Raw genomic sequence first — 19294 nt, forward strand, 5'->3', positions numbered from 1 at the left:
ATTTTTTATTTTAACTTAGTTCCATAGATCAAGAGGACCTTGGTCATGTTTTAGATTTATTTGACACCGATTAATGGCATTTTATAATGAATGTTTGAACGTATCTCTTTTACTGCAATCTCAACATTTTTTGAAAGATACAATCATTACAGTAGAATGAAGAAAAATGTCCAAGATTTTAGTTATTTGCTCTCCAAACCTCAGTGTGAAAGTACTCTGAATACATTTCATTAGGACTAATCAAATCTTTAAAAAGACATATGTCGTAGTTACATCAGAGCTGGCCAAAGTGGATGGCTTCTCTCCATTAGTGCTAGAAAAGAGAGATTCAAAAACGCCTTTATTTCACTTTCAGTCAGGGTCTTTCATTGTCATCCATCGTCACCGAGAAGCACAAAGAAGTACATAGAAGTACAAAGAAGTACAAAGAAGTACATAGAAGTACAAAGAAGTACATAGAAGTACAAAGAAGTACATAGAAGTACATAGAAGTACAAAGAAGTACAAAGAAGTACATGGAAGTACAAAGAAGTACCAATAAGTGTAATTCATCAAGCTGGTTGTGTGTTTGTATTTATTTTACTATGCGTTTGTTGTTTGTACTTCCATCTATAATGTTATCGTTGCAGTAGTCAATGGACAATTCTAGTCAAACTGATATTTCATTTGTTTAGACCAAAAATCATCTCATCTTTTAAGAAATAATGTTTACAGCCTTCCCGTACCTGTTTTCTGAGGCACATTCTTACGAAACAAGAGTAATGCTCGGATCTTGAATGCTCGATGCTCCCGTATTTCTGAGTATGTTTAGCTAATTATTATCCCAATATATGATCCTGAATTTTATGTGTCTCCCTCACGAGATAGGCATTGTATAATTAAGTTTACTGGACATTTTTTGTCCGGGAATTTTTTTTTTGTTAGATGAATTTTGTTTATTGTTCATTCCAATATTGTTTACAGTTAATCTACTTAAATCTAGACTTTGTTAATCTAGGTTTTATCTATTGTTTATCTAAGCTTTGTTAATTGTTCTTTTAAGTGTTATTTGTTCTTTATTTAGTTCTTTGTATTATTGCTTTGCTTGTATTTTCATTCAGTTCTGTGTAGTGTTTGTGTAAGTGTATTATTTAAAATTATTTTTATTTGTTTCTCTTTAAATTTAGGTTTCGTCAGAAAATGACAAACTCTAGAAATATGTAGTCTAGAAAACAGATTGTAAGTATAGGCCCAAGTCTTATCTTAACCTCTACAGGGACATACTGTACATTTATATTTGAGTTATATAACATATAAGCCGACTGTAGCCATCCCACACATTAATACATAAAAACTCAAACCTGAAAGTACTAATGAACTCACATTTGTTTTAACTTTTTGTTGAAACGGTAGCAATTAGTCCAGTCAAAATTCTCTTATCATTATAAGAGCAAGGACTTGGTATGTGTATGTATTAATTTGTGTATGTGTGTTCTGATAAGATAACACTTAGACACCACGACATCAAACAGTACGACTTAATATGTAAATAATTTTTTTTTTGGTTTGTTGTGTCAATATTTCTTGACCGGAGTCGGAAACTTTTTTTCCCAATACGCTCCCTCCTCTTGCTCCTCCTGCTCCACTCAGACATATTGGGTAATAAGTTCAAGGTCGTCTTCTCCGTCTTCTTTCTCATGATCAAGTTGAACAGTTCATAGAACCAGTCCGCTATCTGAGATGTTCAGTTCATAGAACCAGTCCGCTATCTGAGATGTTCAGTTCATAGAACCAGTCCGCTATCTGAGATGTTCAGTTCATAGAACCAGTCCGCTATCTGATATGTTGAGTGGTCTCCAGGCAGCTCCCCCCCCCCCATCCAGTTGGTCTTCTGATACATGGTTTGGATCCAGTTTAGGAATGAACTTTTTTGTTCCCTTGGCAATTAATTCATTCAATAAATTTTAACTTTCCGATGTTTGAGTGGCACGGCTCAGGCCAAACTTGGACTCACCGTGCTCCCGCTGCGGAGAAGAAGAGGAAACTGTGCCTCATTCTTTTCGACAGCTCTAGTCTTGCAGATCTGCGTCTCGATAGCTCTGGGAGGCCACACATTATTGATCTGTGTGGTGACATACATGCTCCATTCAAAACAGCAGGGTTTCTGTCCAGGGTTTCTGTCCAGGGTTTCTTTCCAGGGTTTCTTTCCAGGGTTTCTTTCCAGGGTTCCTGCAAGAATGCATTTGAACCTCTGGTTTATGGAGTGTTCAGAGTACCATTTTATATTATTACTAAAGTCTACTACATTTATTTAATTTGATCTCAAGTTGAATTTGTTTCTATTGTAATAAAAGTTCTATTTAGTTTTGTTCACAAAGAAGTCATTTCAAGTTTTACAAGTTAAAATATAATGCGCCTACAGCGGGCTAGTTGTCTACCAGCAGCTTGGTGCTACAAGTCAACGCTCGTCCACAACACCTCTCAAGCCCTCACTCGAAGTTTGGTGGGGATGATGTTTGAGAGTAACAGAGGAGGGGACCTATATATTTTGTGTACTATCTTATAAATGCATCAATCGTTAGCTCTTTGGTTTTGTTATGTCTTATGCACAAAAGTAAGGCTTATTGCCTCACAGATAATACACATTAGTATTATTATTATATGTAGCATAATACAACATTTTCCAGTAGACAAGACTATGTAAACTGTTTATTATATTTAAAACTTTTGCCTGTCTCGCCGCAGCTGGGAGATGAACTTGGCAGCTGGGGCTGAATCAGGTTTGTCATTATGTCCTAGTAAAAGGAAAATAGGTCATTAACACTAAATAATACTGAATGATCATCCTGTAAAATTGAGCTGGGATTTGTTGATCTCTATTTCTGGAGGGACATCTCAAAGTTACAAGTCAGACCAGACATTCCATGAAGTTTGGGAAAGTTGACATTGCCAGACAAAGATCTATTGAACAGACGCAGTGTTTGAGTTCCACCAGAAACAAATGCATCATCATTATACAATTACGAACTTTTAAAATATGAAATATATAAACATGCCCAACAAAATTGTTGTAAGTCCAAACTAGTGCCTCGAGAAAATATCAATAAATCCAAATTATGTATCTTTCGTTCCGTATGATGACTGCTTGAACAAAATGTCCACTTTACAAGCATAACAAAACACATTTAAAATTGCATTTATTGTAAGAAATACAGACAAGAGTTAGTTTATTTATAGTGCATGAGGAGGTTTGTTTGTAAAGCCAATTACTTCTAAATAACATCGCTTTTATGTGACAGAAAAACATTCAGCCATTATTAAGCCCTAATTCATTGGAGGACTATAGGTATTTGGCCATTGTCAGTGTAATCTTTGATATGTGCTATAGCTGCCCTCTGGCTATCCCCCTCGCCCAGGAGATCCCAACTCCAGGCTCCAGCATAGCCGTGTTTGTACACATAGTCAAACATCTGTGTAATGGTCATACCGCCACCATCTGTCTCCCAGAATCCACCGATGAGAATTGGTTTGTTCACTTTGTAGTCTGAAGACGAGTGCTGAAAGAAAAATTAAATAAATATAAAAATAATTTTTAATAAACTTCTTTAATCTTTAGTAAAATATCATCAATTATTTTGAATCAATCATCTAAAAGGTTTTCATGCTGCATTTTCAAAAGCAATTTAAAAACAAGAAAATAAAAAAAATACTTTTTAAAAAGTTGTATCAATTATTTTGGATCAGTCGTGTAATTAAATATGTAACAGATCTAGACTAACAATATAAAGGATGTATAAAAACAAAAAAAAAAGGGGAAACGACCTCAATTTGAACTCATGGCTCAAGCCTTCTCAAGCCAACACGGTAACCACTCTGTTAGTGAAGAGCATATGAATATGGAAGAATGTATAGCTATCTATTGTTTCTATAGTCTCGTCCTATTTTTCAGGTTTGTGTTCACTGAGACTCAGACGACGACCTATAAAGGGGACTAATTCAGCTCATATCAACATTTCAGTCAAATAGAATTTCTTTGCCTTAGTCGAGATAGCAAACAAAATAATTAATTACCAATAGTTAATTAAGTTATTGGTTATTTTTTTAAATTGATTCTTGTGTTGTCAGAGATGTGGGTGTAGGATTAATAACGTGTACAAACTTGTTACCAGACAGAAAGACAGGCAGGCAGAGTGAGTTAATCTAAGATATCAACTTCGTAAAAAGGTCTGGCCCGAGCCTCCATGGTGGTCTATTCAAACATTTATTAAGTAGAAGTCTTTTAGTCTATTTTTAATTAAAGGTTTTCAACGAACGACCAAATTCTCTACATCAGGGGTTCTCAACCTGTGGGTCGCGACCCCCTTGGGGGTCGATTGAAGATTTGACCATCGAAAATATGGATTGTTATTGTCTATTCTTCTATTGCTGTGTGTGTGTGTGGGTAGGGGGGTCAAGGCAGAGTGGGGGATTGTAAAAAGGGGCCGCCGAGCATAAAAGGTTGAGAACCGTTGCTCTACATTATTGTCATGCTCGCTCGTCGACGATTTATTACATTTTCTAAATAAAACAAAACTTATTAATTGTAACTTAATTGATAAAATTATTGTTAATTTTGTATTGATAAATGTGTTGTCATTGACAATGAATTATTGTGCGAAGTTTCCACATGATCAGAGAATCGAAAATGGGAGAAATAACATGAAAAATTTTGACCCGGAAAGGAGGACAGACATATGGAGTGATTTGATATAAGCCCGGTGTACTCGGGTTTCAGGGGGACAAATGTTGATAAAGATCAATTGCTAAGTGACTTTTAAGTTATCCCCCCTAAGTGATCATCCAAAAAGTGGAAGAGGAAAGCGGGTTGATTACTAATGCACACAAACAAGCTGAGCATTGAAGCACATGACGGGGCCTGGCCGGACCTTTCCGTGGTGGAGGCTATCAAGCATGGGCAGGTTATTACAGCACAGTACACACTGGCTTCTTTCTGTTTTGCACAGTTTAGAGTTTAGACCAAACTTTGACTCTCCTTCCGTAGCGGGGATGACAAGGTAACAATGTCTCAAACTTGCCGAATGGAACGCATTATTCGAAGCCACTGGGTTTCTAACCAGGGCTTTTAAAAGGCAGCCTTTCTGGACCTCAGTCAAACGTATCTTGACGATGACGGTGAAGCTTAACTAGATGGGGCAAACATTCAAGAGAAGTAAAGCTCTAAATTGACCAAGCCTCAAACCTAACATAGACACATCTTCTAAATCCTGACTCGACACATCCAGTCTAAGATTTGTATAAAAATGCATGTACAGAAAGAGACATTTTCATTTCAAAATTTCACTTTCTGGGTTTAAGATAAGATAAGATAATTTTATTGATCCAATCAAATGAAAATTCAGTTTGACTACAATTGACAACATCAGCGTAACTACTGTACAATAACAGTATAGATGAAAAATTCAAACAACATTCACACACGAAACACATACACATTCACAACCAGCGCTTTATGAATTAGACTTCTATATACTCCTCGATGACGACAGTCCACGACAGCTGATCTTGTAACACACTGACTGAAAGTGGGATAAAGAAGTTTTTAAATCTTTCAGTTTTAGTCCTAATGGAAAGGAGACGACCACTTCTTTCAGATCGTATGTAACAGTGGTTTAATTTGTGCAGGTTGTCCTTAAGAATCGACAGTGTTTCGGAAAGGAATCTTTCATGAAAAAGCTCTTCAAGAGATGATAGCTGTATTCGAGTGACATACAATGCTTTTTTAATTATTGTATTTAGTCTAAGTCTTCGTGCCAGTGAAGTATTACCAAACCAGAATGTGATGGCAAAGTTAATTAGACTGCTGATGGTTGCTGTATAAAAAAAGTTTTATAATTGTTTTGTCGATGTTAAATTTTCTTAGCTTTCTGAGATAGAAGAGTCGCTGGTGAATTTTTGTGTAGACGTTTTCATAGTGTTCATCTCATTTCAATTTGTTGTTGATGATTGTTCTTAGATATTTATATTCTTGTACTTGTTCTATGGTTTGATTGTTTATCTGAATTTCTGCAATATGGCCTTTATGTTTCCTAAAGTCAATAATCATTTCTTTAGTTTTCTGAACATTTAAAATTAGAAAGTTATCTATACACCATTGGTAAAAGGTGTTAGTTGTTGAATGGTACAGATTTATTTCGTCTCCTACAATAAGGCCGATGATTGCTGATTTAAGCCATGAATTTAGAAAGAGTAGGAGAAAGGGAGCTCAACAACACTGAAAATAAACACTCATCAAACTGACCAGTGTAGGGCAATGAAATGCTGAAATTAAAGAAATGTCAACTCAGACCAGTGAAAACTGAGGCACCCTAGAAAAACTCAAAAAACAAAGATTTACTGCTGCAGGGGTAAACGACGAAAATACGAAAAACATGCATATATGTAACCCTGTTGGACCAAGTAAAACAAAGGACGTTTGGGCCATGAGGCCTTCATCAGCTACAAAACAAACAAAAAATGAAAAACAATTACAAAATAGTCTTAAGTTAACTTATCTGTCCGATGTTGTTCTCTATCGAGGCTGCAAGGCTATTTAGTGAAAAACATACAGACAAACAAAGACTTTACAGACACATAGATGCAGTAATGGATAAAAGAAAGTTCAAAGACTCAAAAAACAAAGATTTACTGCTGCAGGGGTAAACGACTGTATAGAAAATACGAAAAACATGCATATATGTAACCCTGTTGGACCAAGTAAAACAAAGGACGTTTGGGCCACGAGGCCTTCATCAGCTACAAAACAAACAAAAAATAAAAAACAATTAACACAAAATAGTCTTAAGTTAACTTATCTGTCCGATGTTGTTCTCTATCGAGGCTGCAAGGCTATTTAGTGAAAAACATACAGACAAACAAAGACTTTACAGACACATAGATGCAGTAATGGATAAAAGAAAGTTCAAAGACTCAAAAAACAAAGATTTACTGCTGCAGGGGTAAACGACTGTATAGAAAATACGAAAAACATGCATATATGTATTTTTTTTTTAAAAAAGAATTTATTTGTATTGTGCTTATGTAAAGTTAGTCCAATTATGTGAACTATTATATTTCTGGTTGGATGAACACAATGATTCAACTTGATGCTTATGCCAACATGCAAACCCCAGAAAACATGGCATAGAAATAATCTACTTAACCCTATGAGTTTTAATGAAACCCTATACACAAGGATGGCTCAATACTTTACTTTGAATGGTGACACGTCATCAAACACACCATGCCAGGAATTTGAGTGGTACTGAAAAAAATCCATTACACCCTGAAATAGATGAAAGTAATATTATTATTGCGTTTATTTTAATTATTTCTTTTCTTTTTTTTGTATTTTTCTGTCTGTAGCATTTACTCTCAAAGGTTTTAATTTTTATTTCAGCCTCAGTGCTCAGTGTCCAACTTTCACAACCATCCAGGCCGGGTAGAGAGACCACTAGTGTAGAATACAGTTTTAATTTTACTTGGAAGCTGATATAGGTTTAGCTTTTGAAATCAAATACTCCTAGCAGATACATAAGTCCAATTCTTTGGTGAAGTATGCCTCGAACATAGAGGACAAGTGGATCAGTGTTTAGAAAGGCTAAAGAAATGACTCGGGAAGAGCCAGTGTTCAACAAAGGTCAACGGTTTTGAAACATTAAGTACTACCAAAGCCTTACATGCCATAACGTACATTCTAAAATACAGACATTACTTCAAAAACGAAGAAGATTACGTCCTGGGCGTTCTCCTAGGTCAATCTAGTCATGCATGGTGTAAAGTAGGCAAGGAAAGATTGAGATTTCAAAAGTATTTTTCTAATTATTGTAATAGTTAATTTAATGTATGTAGTTATAATAAATGTAATGTCATTAACAACGAAAATTTAAAATAGAATGTGGACAGTTGTGTAATAATAATGTAAACTCTCAGTATTATGTTTCAACAAAAATAAAAAAAAAACAAGATTACAAAGACAGTTTGTGTGGAAACACAAACTCAAAATCGGCCCCCGAAGTGATCCACCCAGGCAGGCTTCAATATTTTCAGAAAGAACATCCGAATGAAATTATTTCAAAGACAAATGAGAGATAAGAATGGAGATAGAAGGTTAACAGATCTAGTGTAGTGCCCCAACGGTCACGCAGATCAAAGGATAGGTGTAAAGTTAGATGTGAACCTGGCTTAACTAGCTCCCCTTTCAGACCTTGTGGTCTATAGGGCAGATGATGTAAAGTTCATCTGTTTTTGTGGCCTACGGTTAACGAGGGTGTCTTGTAGCCAGCACAACGACCAACCGCCTTTACTTTTCCCCAACTAATATCAGGTACCCATTGGAGCTGGGTGGACTCAGAGGCGCCTAAGGATTCCGAAGTTGAAAATTCCAGTCTTCATTAGGATTCGAACCCAGGGCCCCCGTTTCGGAAGCCAAGCGCTTTACCGCTCAGCTACCCCGCCTCTCCTGGCCTAACTGAAGTCTTATAATAGATGTGATTGTTTTGAAAAGGATCAATCTCTTTTTCGAATGCTCAAAAAAAAAAAAAAAAATGTATGCGGTGTGATCCAGTATAATTTGATTACGAAAATGACATTTACAAGATTACTATTCGTTTTAATTTAGGTCTAACTTTTAATGCATACTAATTAGCTTTTTCTCTTTAAAAAAATCTGCTTGCATAACTGATTTTTAAAATTAGATTTTTTCGCTTTCAGAAAAAAAAAGTAGCCGTTGCATCAGAACTTTGAATGGTCTAAAATATTGTGATGTCCGATTTCAATATCTTTTCTAGTTTACGAGATCTAAACGGGACGGACGGACAGACGGACAGACAGACAGACGGTCAGACATTTCGCACAAAACTAATAGCGTCTTTTCCCCATGGGGGGGGGCTGCTAAAAACGATAATTTTTATTTATGAAATTTTGTGGGAAACGTTGACAGGAAGGTGTAGGAGGGGACCTTGAGCAAACCTCAGCGACAAAATCTTCTAACATTAATATCATGGCTAGATCAGGGTCCTTCTTTCTTTCATCGAACATCTAACAGGTTGTACTTACCAAAGGTTTGCCTCCAGCTTTGACCAGACAGCTGTCTGAGTAAAAATCAAACATTCCGAACTGGTCAGTGTTTGATTTTGGATTCCACACGCCAACACTAACAATATTGTTTGTGTCTACAGCTTTTATAGCAGCAGCTTGCCAGTTCAGAAATCTACGTGATATAAATATAGCTTATTATCATGTAACATAAAGCAGCTATTGCATTAAGTTTATTTTTAGATTGAATACTTTCTAGCTCAAGACGTGTTTGCATGTTGTTGACAAGTAATGATAAGATTATTTAAAACGATGAAGGGTTTCCGTAAGATGTAAAAAATAATTTGGTCGTGACTATAAGAGATAGTATTTAAAAGACTGGATATTCAGTTTTGATGGAGCGCGGGAGACTAGAGTCAAAGAATTTAAATTGTATTGTATCGTACATCAGAATCAGAAATGCATTGTCTGATCAACACAATGTCATCGTAACCATGGGCGTAGCCAGGATTCTTTTTCGGGGGGGGGGGGTGTTGGGGGGGGGGTGTTGAACCCCAACCCCCCCCCCCGGCTACGGCCATGATAGTAACATCAAGACTTCGTCGTCATCTGACTCTCTAAATAAATGACTCTAACGTATCGTATCCCATCTACCAGTAATGCAGTGCTGGTGTTGCTCTACATGGAGAGCAAGCAAAAAGGAAGGGTCATGGATTCCAGATGGTGTACAGTGTACACACCAAAAGTAGAAGGGAAGGTAAAAAATGCTTCGGCGTCTGGTGAATACAGATGCCCAATCCGTGACCGCAGTTGTGTATCAAGGATTGACTTCATTAGACACATGGGAAGTCGCAAAGGAAGACAGTTTCCTCCAGAGAGATGCCACAGATAATTGTAATACAAGAAAACAGGAGTCGATTAATATAATATAGTCGTATCGATACTCCTCTCTTGGCACTAGCTGTACGTTCAGGTCATATACGTGCTGACAGGCCGTAGCAGAACGAAAGTGAAAAAAAGCAAGTCTCTAAAAGCATCAGCTACAGTAGCATGACGCAAAGAGTACCATAGCCAGAGATAAACAGTAGCCAACCATAGTTTTACTAAGAAGGAAAAACTACCATAGTTTGATAAAGATGGAAGAGGTGTTTAAAGAAGTGTTTAAAGAAGTGTTTAAAAATGTTGGAGGAGGCAAGGCTGAGATGAACTTGAAATGTTCGTAAAACCTCCAATACAATCGCAGGTAATAAAAACAAAAAAAAAGTGAGACGTTATATAAATGTAAGAAAATGTTCAATCACCTTAAAATTTGTTCATAGTCGTATTTTTTCACGGCCCATCCAACCCCACTGTTAAGTAAGAAGGTTGTGTTAAAACAGGGCTCATCGTTGTTCTGAAACAAAATACATTTTAAAGTACTTTATTTATCGTTTGTATTGTGCACATTAGAAACAGGATTTTTTTTTCCATTCAAGATGTTTTATTTCTTATAAACAACCTATGGGAACTAAGCTCAATGTTTCCAAATTGAAATAGAAAGATAATTTAATGATGTCTTCGTGTTCTAGAAAGAAATACAACTTTTATTTGTCACTATTCCAGCCCGCAATTTCTAAAGTTTTGACACAACTTATCAACTTAAAATCATAGCACGTAACATTGAAGCTACAAATGACGAAAGTAATATATATTTAGATCGCACATGTTTCTACAATTTAAATTTTCTGATTTAAAGCATCTAAATCCTTAAAAAAAAAATACGTATTGAAGAAAGGAATTTAGATATGTAATGTAAAGCCGTGTTCTGTAATAACTCTCAAAATCCAAAGATTTTTTTTTTCTCAGTGTGGGCAGCAGCAACTCAAGTATCAAGTTTTTCTGCCAGCAGTCTCTCCTCCTCAAGATGATACCTCTGACATGTTCCTCTTGGTGGTCAATTTGGTTTTTGATTATGCCAATAATGTGACTGCTGATGTGCTGTTGAGTGGCCACTATGTTAAGTTGGAAAGACTGCAACACCATGGAAACTTGTTCAAGAACAGATGAATAATTGACGACAATGAAAAGAAAATCAGAAACACAAGAGGAGGAGACATTTACTACACATGTGTAGTTTGTTTGGTTTCACTTGTAGTCGTTATTTTAAGATCCGCCAAACAAAGATCTCAAAGTTGAGACTTAACGCTAGAATGGATTCGTATTTTTCAGTTAATTGTGTCTCATACAAAAGAGGTAAATTTAGCACCAACGCTATCGCTAAGGACAGTTATGAAAAAAGATTTTTTTGTTTCTTGCTGCTGCCAGTACTCCTTGATTCAAATCAATGTTTTGACTCGGACGATGGCATGCGAAGGACTTTCTTGTATCTCTTCTATTGTAAATACGTGAACATTCAGTGGACCTGCTGTTTTATCGAGCGCTGACACCGACAGCAACTCCACAAGACTCTTGACTTTTGTTCAAAGAAAATATAACATTTATCACATCGAAAGATAACTGGCAAAAAAAAACTAATTCTAGACCTTAACTAAATATTTCCCCTTTGTAACCTTTTGTGTGACTAAAGAGGCCAATCCTTTGTACTTTCACCCTTCTTTCTACAACTGTTGTGTCTGGCATCTGGAATCTAGGACCTTTCCTTTAATGCTCGCTCTTCATGTAATCTATCCAGTACCACTTTTCCCAGCTGTTAGTGTCGATTTTGAAGAGCTTCATGTTGTGTTCGCAAACATTAGTATACCTTAGCAGTGGAGGATCAGCGGATCTCCTGCCTTCTGTTAAATCACCATACAGAATGTCTTGTGAAAGTTGATCTCATTCATAATAACAGTTGCTATGTGCAAATGAAAACAAATCGTCACGACTAACATGCTATAGAATATGTGACACCCTTTATAGTGCAAAGAATTGCAAGCCTTTAATAAATCGTACATGGTAGGACATGAACTACAGATTTGCCTATTCTAGTTACAATAATAGCATATCTTTACAACTGTACTTCAGTGGAAGCACCACATGTTAAGTTACTACACTTTATAATAGTCCAATGATAGGCCTTTAGATTTAGAAACTAGAAGAAGATACGCACAATTTTCCTTGATATTAATTTATTAAACTCTTGAATCAATAATGTCTAGTCACCTGCAGGGGGGTGGGTGGGGGGAGGGGTACATGGTGCTGCACTTGCACCCCCCTAGATTCTGACTAAATCTAAATCTAGTAATAAAAAAAAAACATCTGGAAGATGTATTTCATTAAAAAATATTTTTTTAAATTGGCTAAAATGTGGCCACTCAAAATTCAGAGGCACGCACTTACATGATTGGCCATCCATTACATAATCTACTACTACATTAACCAGTGGAGGCACTACATGTTCAGAGGCTATTTAGAAGTTAATTGATTGGTGGTGCGAAAAAATGGCTAGAATTCGGATATTCAGAATCCAGGAAGGTGTAAGTGCACCCCCTTGCACCCCCCTGCTGACGCCAATGGTTACCTACCACATCCGGATTTAGCATCCCTTCCGGTTCATGCATTATGTCCCAGCCACCTAGTGCTGGATGAGCGTTGACTGATTTGACTAGCGGGGTCAAGGCATTATCAATGTAAGACTGAAGTTTGCTACTGTCCCTAAGCAGGCCGTCCAGTCTGTGGTGAGGGTCCTGATCAACTCCTGCATTCCATAAGGTGGGGAACAGGAAAATGTTGTACCTGGTGGATTGATATTGGTATTGCAATGACTAGAAATAGCTTTCAAAGTAAGGAAGAGTTGTTCACATGTTTTCATAAAAACAAAATGCTTAAAGAAACGAAGGTTTTCAGTGTAAGAAATGAAGATACAGGCTAGACAAATACATTCTGATCCAATACAAACATAAATGAAATACATCTGCTAATCTCAGACAGACACAAGGATAAAAGTACATTCTTTGTTCCATATTCTAGGACAAATATGTAGAAATGTTTCTTCTTCCCTAGTGCTAAGAGCATGAATGGGTTGCCGGAGTCATCCAGGAAAACCAATGACTTGGCAGAATTTAAGTCAATGATTAACATGCATGAGTAGCTTGACCTAGGGACAGATGTAAGACGTAATCATTTTCATTTTTAAAGTAACGTCTGTATTTTATACGATAAGAAGATAATCTCCAAGATTGAGTGCAATTGGAAATGAGTATATGGAACTTTCTATAGATTGAATAAAAGCTTGATTAATATAAATATTCTTCATAGTCTAAACCCATTTTATATAAATATAAGTGTATATAAATGTATATCAAGAAATATGAATTTATATTTCAGCATTATAGATATGAAATATAAGACAAAAGAACTGCCAAATGACTTTCCTTACAGATTCGAGACCCTGAAATGTTAAAACAATGGCAGAAAATGTGTACTATCTATATAAATAAATCTCTTCGTGGCTAAAGCATGAGGTATATCACAAATGAAAAAGTCATGGGAAAATAACTCTTTTATTTCTGCAAGTCAGACTAGCGTTACCCCAAGTAACTTTCGCAGTGACAGAGAGCGAGGTTCAGAAAAAAAAAAGAGGGGGGCGTATGCTCGTAAATAATAAAATACGTACATTCAAACATGGCGGGAAAAAAAAAGTGTACAAAATAAAGGCAGTTTTGATAAGGTATGTTTTTTTTTAAAGATCTATAATATAGTTTGTGAATTTGTTTAAACTACAGAATCAAATTGTCTCAGCTCAACACCAGAACGATCTAAAATTATAGTCTAGTACAGTGTTTCCCAAACTATCTCCTTAATAGAACTCTTCCCACATTCTGAATATTTAGAGGAACAATATTTTCAGAGATCAATTCACGTGGTGGCCTATTTGTTAATTACTCTAGTAATTCGTGGAACACCTAGTCAGGCCTCGCTGAAAACTAGGGTTCCGCGGAACACAGTTTGGGAAACACTGGTCTAGTGACATGCAATAACCAAATGTACAAACTTTCAGCTCATTATTTTAGATGGCTTCATTGAGATTCATTTTAGCGTCCTTGACATTGGTAAGTTTAAATTTTCAATCGTGAACACAAAGTTGTAAAAGAGTAAGTTCCCCTTTCAGACCTTGCAACCTATGGGGCAGATCATGTCAAGGCCATCTGTTTCTGTGACCCACGGTTAACGAGGGTGTCATGTTTCTTCTTCCCTAGTGCTAAGAGCATGAATGGGTTGCCGGAGTCATCCAGGAAAACCAATGACTTGGCAGAATTTAAGTCAATGATTAACATGCATGAGTAGCTTGACCTAGGGACAGATGTAAGACGTAATCATTTTCATTTTTGAAGTAACGTCTGTATTTTATACGATAAGAAGATAATCTCCAAGATTGAGTGCAATTGGAAATGAGTATATGGAACTTTCTATAGATTGAATAAAAGCTTGATTAATATAAATATTCTTCATAGTCTAAACCCATTTTATATAAATATAAGTGTATATAAATGTATATCAAGAAATATGAATTTATATTTCAGCATTATAGATATGAAATATAAGACAAAAGAACTGCCAAATGACTTTCCTTACAGATTCGAGACCCTGAAATGTTAAAACAATGGCAGAAAATGTGTACTATCTATATAAATAAATCTCTTCGTGGCTAAAGCATGAGGTATATCACAAATGAAAAAGTCATGGGAAAATAACTCTTTTATTTCTGCAAGTCAGACTAGCGTTACCCCAAGTAACTTTCGCAGTGACAGAGAGCGAGGTTCAGAAAAAAAAAGAGGGGGGCGTATGCTCGTAAATAATAAAATACGTACATTCAAACATGGCGGGAAAAAAAAAGTGTACAAAATAAAGGCAGTTTTGATAAGGTATGTTTTTTTTTAAAGATCTATAATATAGTTTGTGAATTTGTTTAAACTACAGAATCAAATTGTCTCAGCTCAACACCAGAACGATCTAAAATTATAGTCTAGTACAGTGTTTCCCAAACTATCTCCTTAATAGAACTCTTCCCACATTCTGAATATTTAGAGGAACAATATTTTCAGAGATCAATTCACGTGGTGGCCTATTTGTTAATTACTCTAGTAATTCGTGGAACACCTAGTCAGGCCTCGCTGAAAACTAGGGTTCCGCGGAACACAGTTTGGGAAATACTGGTCTAGTGACATGCAATAACCAAATGTACAAACTTTCAGCTCATTATTTTAGATGGCTTCATTGAGATTCATTTTAGCGTCCTTGACATTGGTAAGTTTAAATTTTCAATCGTGAACACAAAGTTGTAAAAGAGTAAGTTCCCCTTTCAGACCTTGCAACCTATGGGGCAGATCATGTCAAGGCCATCTGTTTCTGTGACCCACGGTTAACGAGGGTGTCATGTGACCAGCGGAACGACCAACAGCCTTAACGTATCCCTATTTAATGTCCGGTGTCAATTAGAGTTGGGTGGTCTCGAAATTCTTCACCAAGATTCGAACCTGAGACCCCTCGATCGAAAGCCAAGCGTTTTACCGCTGAGCCGTCGCGCCACCTATCGGGATCAAAAAATAAGTTATTATTCTACGATCATACTGTAAAGCCAGGCGGAGTAACTCCTTGAAATCATCGAGGAATGTTCCCTTTGTATCCAATCCTGTCACCATACCATTGCTATCAAATGCTGGACTCGTCTCCCCTTGCACGTGGATCCACAATCCTGAAATAAGGAATGTAGGATTAACTCTAACTGACTTTCTAATTCTGTGACAGGTGGCAAACAACGCTTGGATACGTATTAATAGGCTAGAGTTCGAATCTCGACTTGAGCTAAGTTGTATTTGCTGAGCCTCTAAGGGCAGCACGAAAACCTCCCAAATGTCCCCACGCGCCCAGTAAGTAGATTAAATCTTAGAGCACTAAGCATAATTTAGCATAAAGGTTGTTCCATACACTTAAAAAGTAAGAAACTCTCTTTTTTTAATTTTTTTATTAAAGGAAACCTCAGAATTTGCGCTACTTTCTCAATAATAATAAAAAGTAAAAATATCCTACTTTTATTAGGGTGCACTGTAATAAAAATCTATTTGTAGACAATATGAATATCAGATTAGTGATTCATACTTTATTTCAATTTTTGTTCTCTCTTTAGTGCACTCCAATAAAGGTAGTTATTTGTGTTGTTTGTTAGTTGACTGACTCAAAGAGTTGCCTCCAGCCTCATGCAGCTTCTTCAATTGCTCTTCCAATTGATTCTTTATGGACTGGAACTGCCCGTCGCCGAAATCATGGGCGTAACTGATCCATGGGAGGTTTCCGCCAGACAGAAAGATTCTTTTCCCGTTGTAAGTGAAATGGTTCCCGTCGATGACCAGTCTGTTCCTCACGACTGCAACAGAACAGGGGAAAAGGATTAGATTTCCTTCTGGTGTCAATCTTATTGGCGTTGCCCATGGCAATCTCCCCTTAATTAAATAGTAGAGTACCTAAGGAAGGGCAAGTGGAGCAGCCGCCCAGGAGGCAGGAGCATAGGTGCGTCCAAATGGATATCAAATATGGATCATCTCATAGAAAGATGAATGCCTGGGAATTAGCTATAGTCGGGACGATGTGGCAGCCTCTCCCCTCCCCACCCCACAACGCCAAGTGCTAATACAGTTTGGAATCAGCTGCTTCTTAAGCTCTGCCAGGAAGTAACAAAATATCTCAATGTTGTAACACTGTCTGCTGCAAGTCGCCTAAAAGTCACCGGCGACAGATTTTTTCCTCAGGGTTATATTTCGAAGCTTTTTCCATGTTTTGGGTAAAAGAGATTTGAATTCAGAGTTTTCCTTGTCCTAAGTGGGTGGCCAGTGTCGCGTAGTATAGACAAGTGTCTTTTTCTTTCTCCTAACTGTGTTTTTTTTATTTCCTCTACTGGTAGTACGTGTACGGGGCGAGAGTGTCTTGTATTTTTTTTTGTTGTGAATTGTTTTGCTACGTCAGAAAGTCCGGTGACATCTATGGGTCTTTTTTTTTTGGTCATGAGGCAGTTCACCCTCTAGTTTGGTTGTAGCGGACGGTGTGTTGGCTCGTAAAACGTTATTTGTCTGTACCAGCTTCTCGGACTTATTATTCAGTTGGATTTTTGGGACCCCTGTTTAGGGGTGCCAGTGTTGGAGTGTGGGCGTCGCTTGCCGTCTCAGAAATACATATTGCAGTTTTTCATTGTCATTGTCAAATTGGCGATTATCTGAGGTCTAACCTTACTATTACCGAGGTTGGCAGTGTTGTGACGCCAGTCGGTCAGAGTCTGGTGGACCATAAAGCCAGGGTGACAAGTTAGTTGCAGTAGCAAAGGTGCTTAAATTAATTATTGAATATCTTTATATATACCTATTATATATATATATATATATATATCTAATATATATATTGTCTATTTATCATCCTCCTTGTACATACACATATATGTTTCATACAATTAAATTCATATATTTTTGTTGTTATTTAAACTATTCACCTAGTTGTTTACTGTATGTACGACTGTGTGTGAGTGATGTTCTTGTCAGGTTGAACCCCGTATACAGCTAGTTAAAAACGCAAATAAATCCTAAACCTGACAAATGGGGGCTCAGAGTCCGGCAGTGACTACTAGGTCATAGATTGTCTTATCTCGTCTTGTTATCTTATAAAATAAAAATAAAAAATATACTGCCTATTACCCCTTTATTGTATTTATATTTGATGTTATTGGGTACAATTCGCTGAAGAAAAAAAAAAGTGTTTGTGTACTTCTTATAATTGTTGGGACATCAAAAGTGGCAGAGGCTTGAAACATTGTTAAATTTATCATTAATTTGTTTGAATTCACCGCCATATTATTATATGTGTTGATTGTTGATATTGAGGATTGTACCAATGCTAAATTTATCATTTATGATTTTGAACTCATCATCATAGGACTATAGGTGTTGATATTTCAAGATTGTGATTTATATTCATTTATTTAATTTTTTCTTTCATGTTATTTTGTGCTTCACTACCACCGAGTGACGAGTGTCTTCTCGCTCCCGGCAACAGGCAAGTGTGTGGGGATTGACCGTTGATACCGGTGTTAGAGGCCATCGTTCCTATATTGGTGTGTTGGAAGTCCCTGTAACAGCTATCTTTCTACGCATCGGCCTGGAGTGAGGCGTTTTCTCTCCGACGTTGGATACTACTCAGATAGGTTTTCTTTCTTTGCCATACGACACACTCTAAGTTTTAGTTTACACCTTATGTCTGTATATTATAGTATATCATAGTAATAATAATAATAGTATTAGTTGATTTAGCTGAACACAGTAAGGCACTTAGACCATGGAAACCAGGTTAACGGTAAGGTCACAGTTTATTAGTGATGGCCGTGCTATGGGGTACTAAGGGGAAAGGTTAGAGAGATATGTGAAGGAACGGAAAGCTGAATATGATAGAGATAAGGAAGACGCGAAGGCAGAGGAAGAGGCTAGGTTTGAGCGGCAGGAGAAGTTAAAGAAAGAGGCGAAGGCAGAAGACGAGGCTAGGAAGAAAGAGGAAGAAGAGAGATTTGAACGTGATGAGAAGGCCAAACGCGAGGAGCACGAAAGATGGAAGGAAAGAGATGCCAAGGAGTCAATCAAGAGGAAAGAGGAGTTGGAACTGGCTAGGCTTAAAGAAAAGTCTGCGCCAGAGGCAGGCGGGGCGGCAGGACAGTCAGGGGATGTGCGATACAAGAATGTCTTAGACAGACTTGACAAGAGTTTCCAGGGAATGAAAGATGACGACGACCTCCTAGCTTACCTAACACACTTTGAGGCCGTTGCAGCAAGGTGCAAAATAGAGAGAAAAGAGTGGTCCTTGCTGTTGTCATATAAACTGACCACCGCACTCAGAAACTTCATGCTAAGGGACAGTCTGTTCCTTAGCGAGAATTATGAAGAAGTCAAGACTGTACTTCTTCGCCATGCAGATATCAACGCGGAAACCTGCCGCAAAAGATTCCATCGCGTGAGACCTAGTCAAAACGACTTTAGGAGATATGTAACAGAATTGAAAATGGCCTTAGATAATTGGTGCAAGATGGCCGAAGTCGGTAAAACAGTGGAGGAGTTAAAAGATCTGTTGATCAAAGATAGGATCTTAGAAAGCGTATCGAGTCATGTATACAGGCAACTGGTTTTGAGCAAGCACAGAACAGTAGAGAACATGCTGGAAGTTATAGAAGGCTTTAAGGTTGCTGGCTCAGATGAGCCGATTTGTAAGGAAGAGAGTGTATATGTGGCGGCAGCAT

The 19294-nt window shown here is 37.2% G+C and overlaps 1 protein-coding gene across 2 annotated transcripts in view; it reads right to left on the minus strand.

Moving 5' to 3' along the window:
• Positions 1–3159: 3159 nt before the first annotated feature.
• LOC106059287 (mannan endo-1,4-beta-mannosidase-like) overlaps positions 3160–19294 on the minus strand; it is a 32939-nt gene continuing 16804 nt past the window's right edge. For both annotated transcript variants that reach the window (XM_056039679.1, XM_056039678.1), the window contains 7 exons: positions 16205–16393; positions 15601–15724; positions 12555–12765; positions 10353–10444; positions 9073–9226; positions 7229–7300; positions 3160–3536 (listed from right to left, as the gene is read on the minus strand). In XM_056039679.1, coding sequence (XP_055895654.1) covers positions 3309–3536; positions 7229–7300; positions 9073–9226; positions 10353–10444; positions 12555–12765; positions 15601–15724; positions 16205–16393 — 1070 coding nt within the window. In that variant the 3' untranslated portion in view covers positions 3160–3308. The remainder of the gene's footprint in view (positions 3537–7228; positions 7301–9072; positions 9227–10352; positions 10445–12554; positions 12766–15600; positions 15725–16204; positions 16394–19294) is intronic.

This window comes from Biomphalaria glabrata, chromosome 8, assembly GCF_947242115.1.
Source record: "Biomphalaria glabrata chromosome 8, xgBioGlab47.1, whole genome shotgun sequence".
Taxonomy (NCBI): Eukaryota; Metazoa; Mollusca; class Gastropoda; family Planorbidae; genus Biomphalaria; species Biomphalaria glabrata.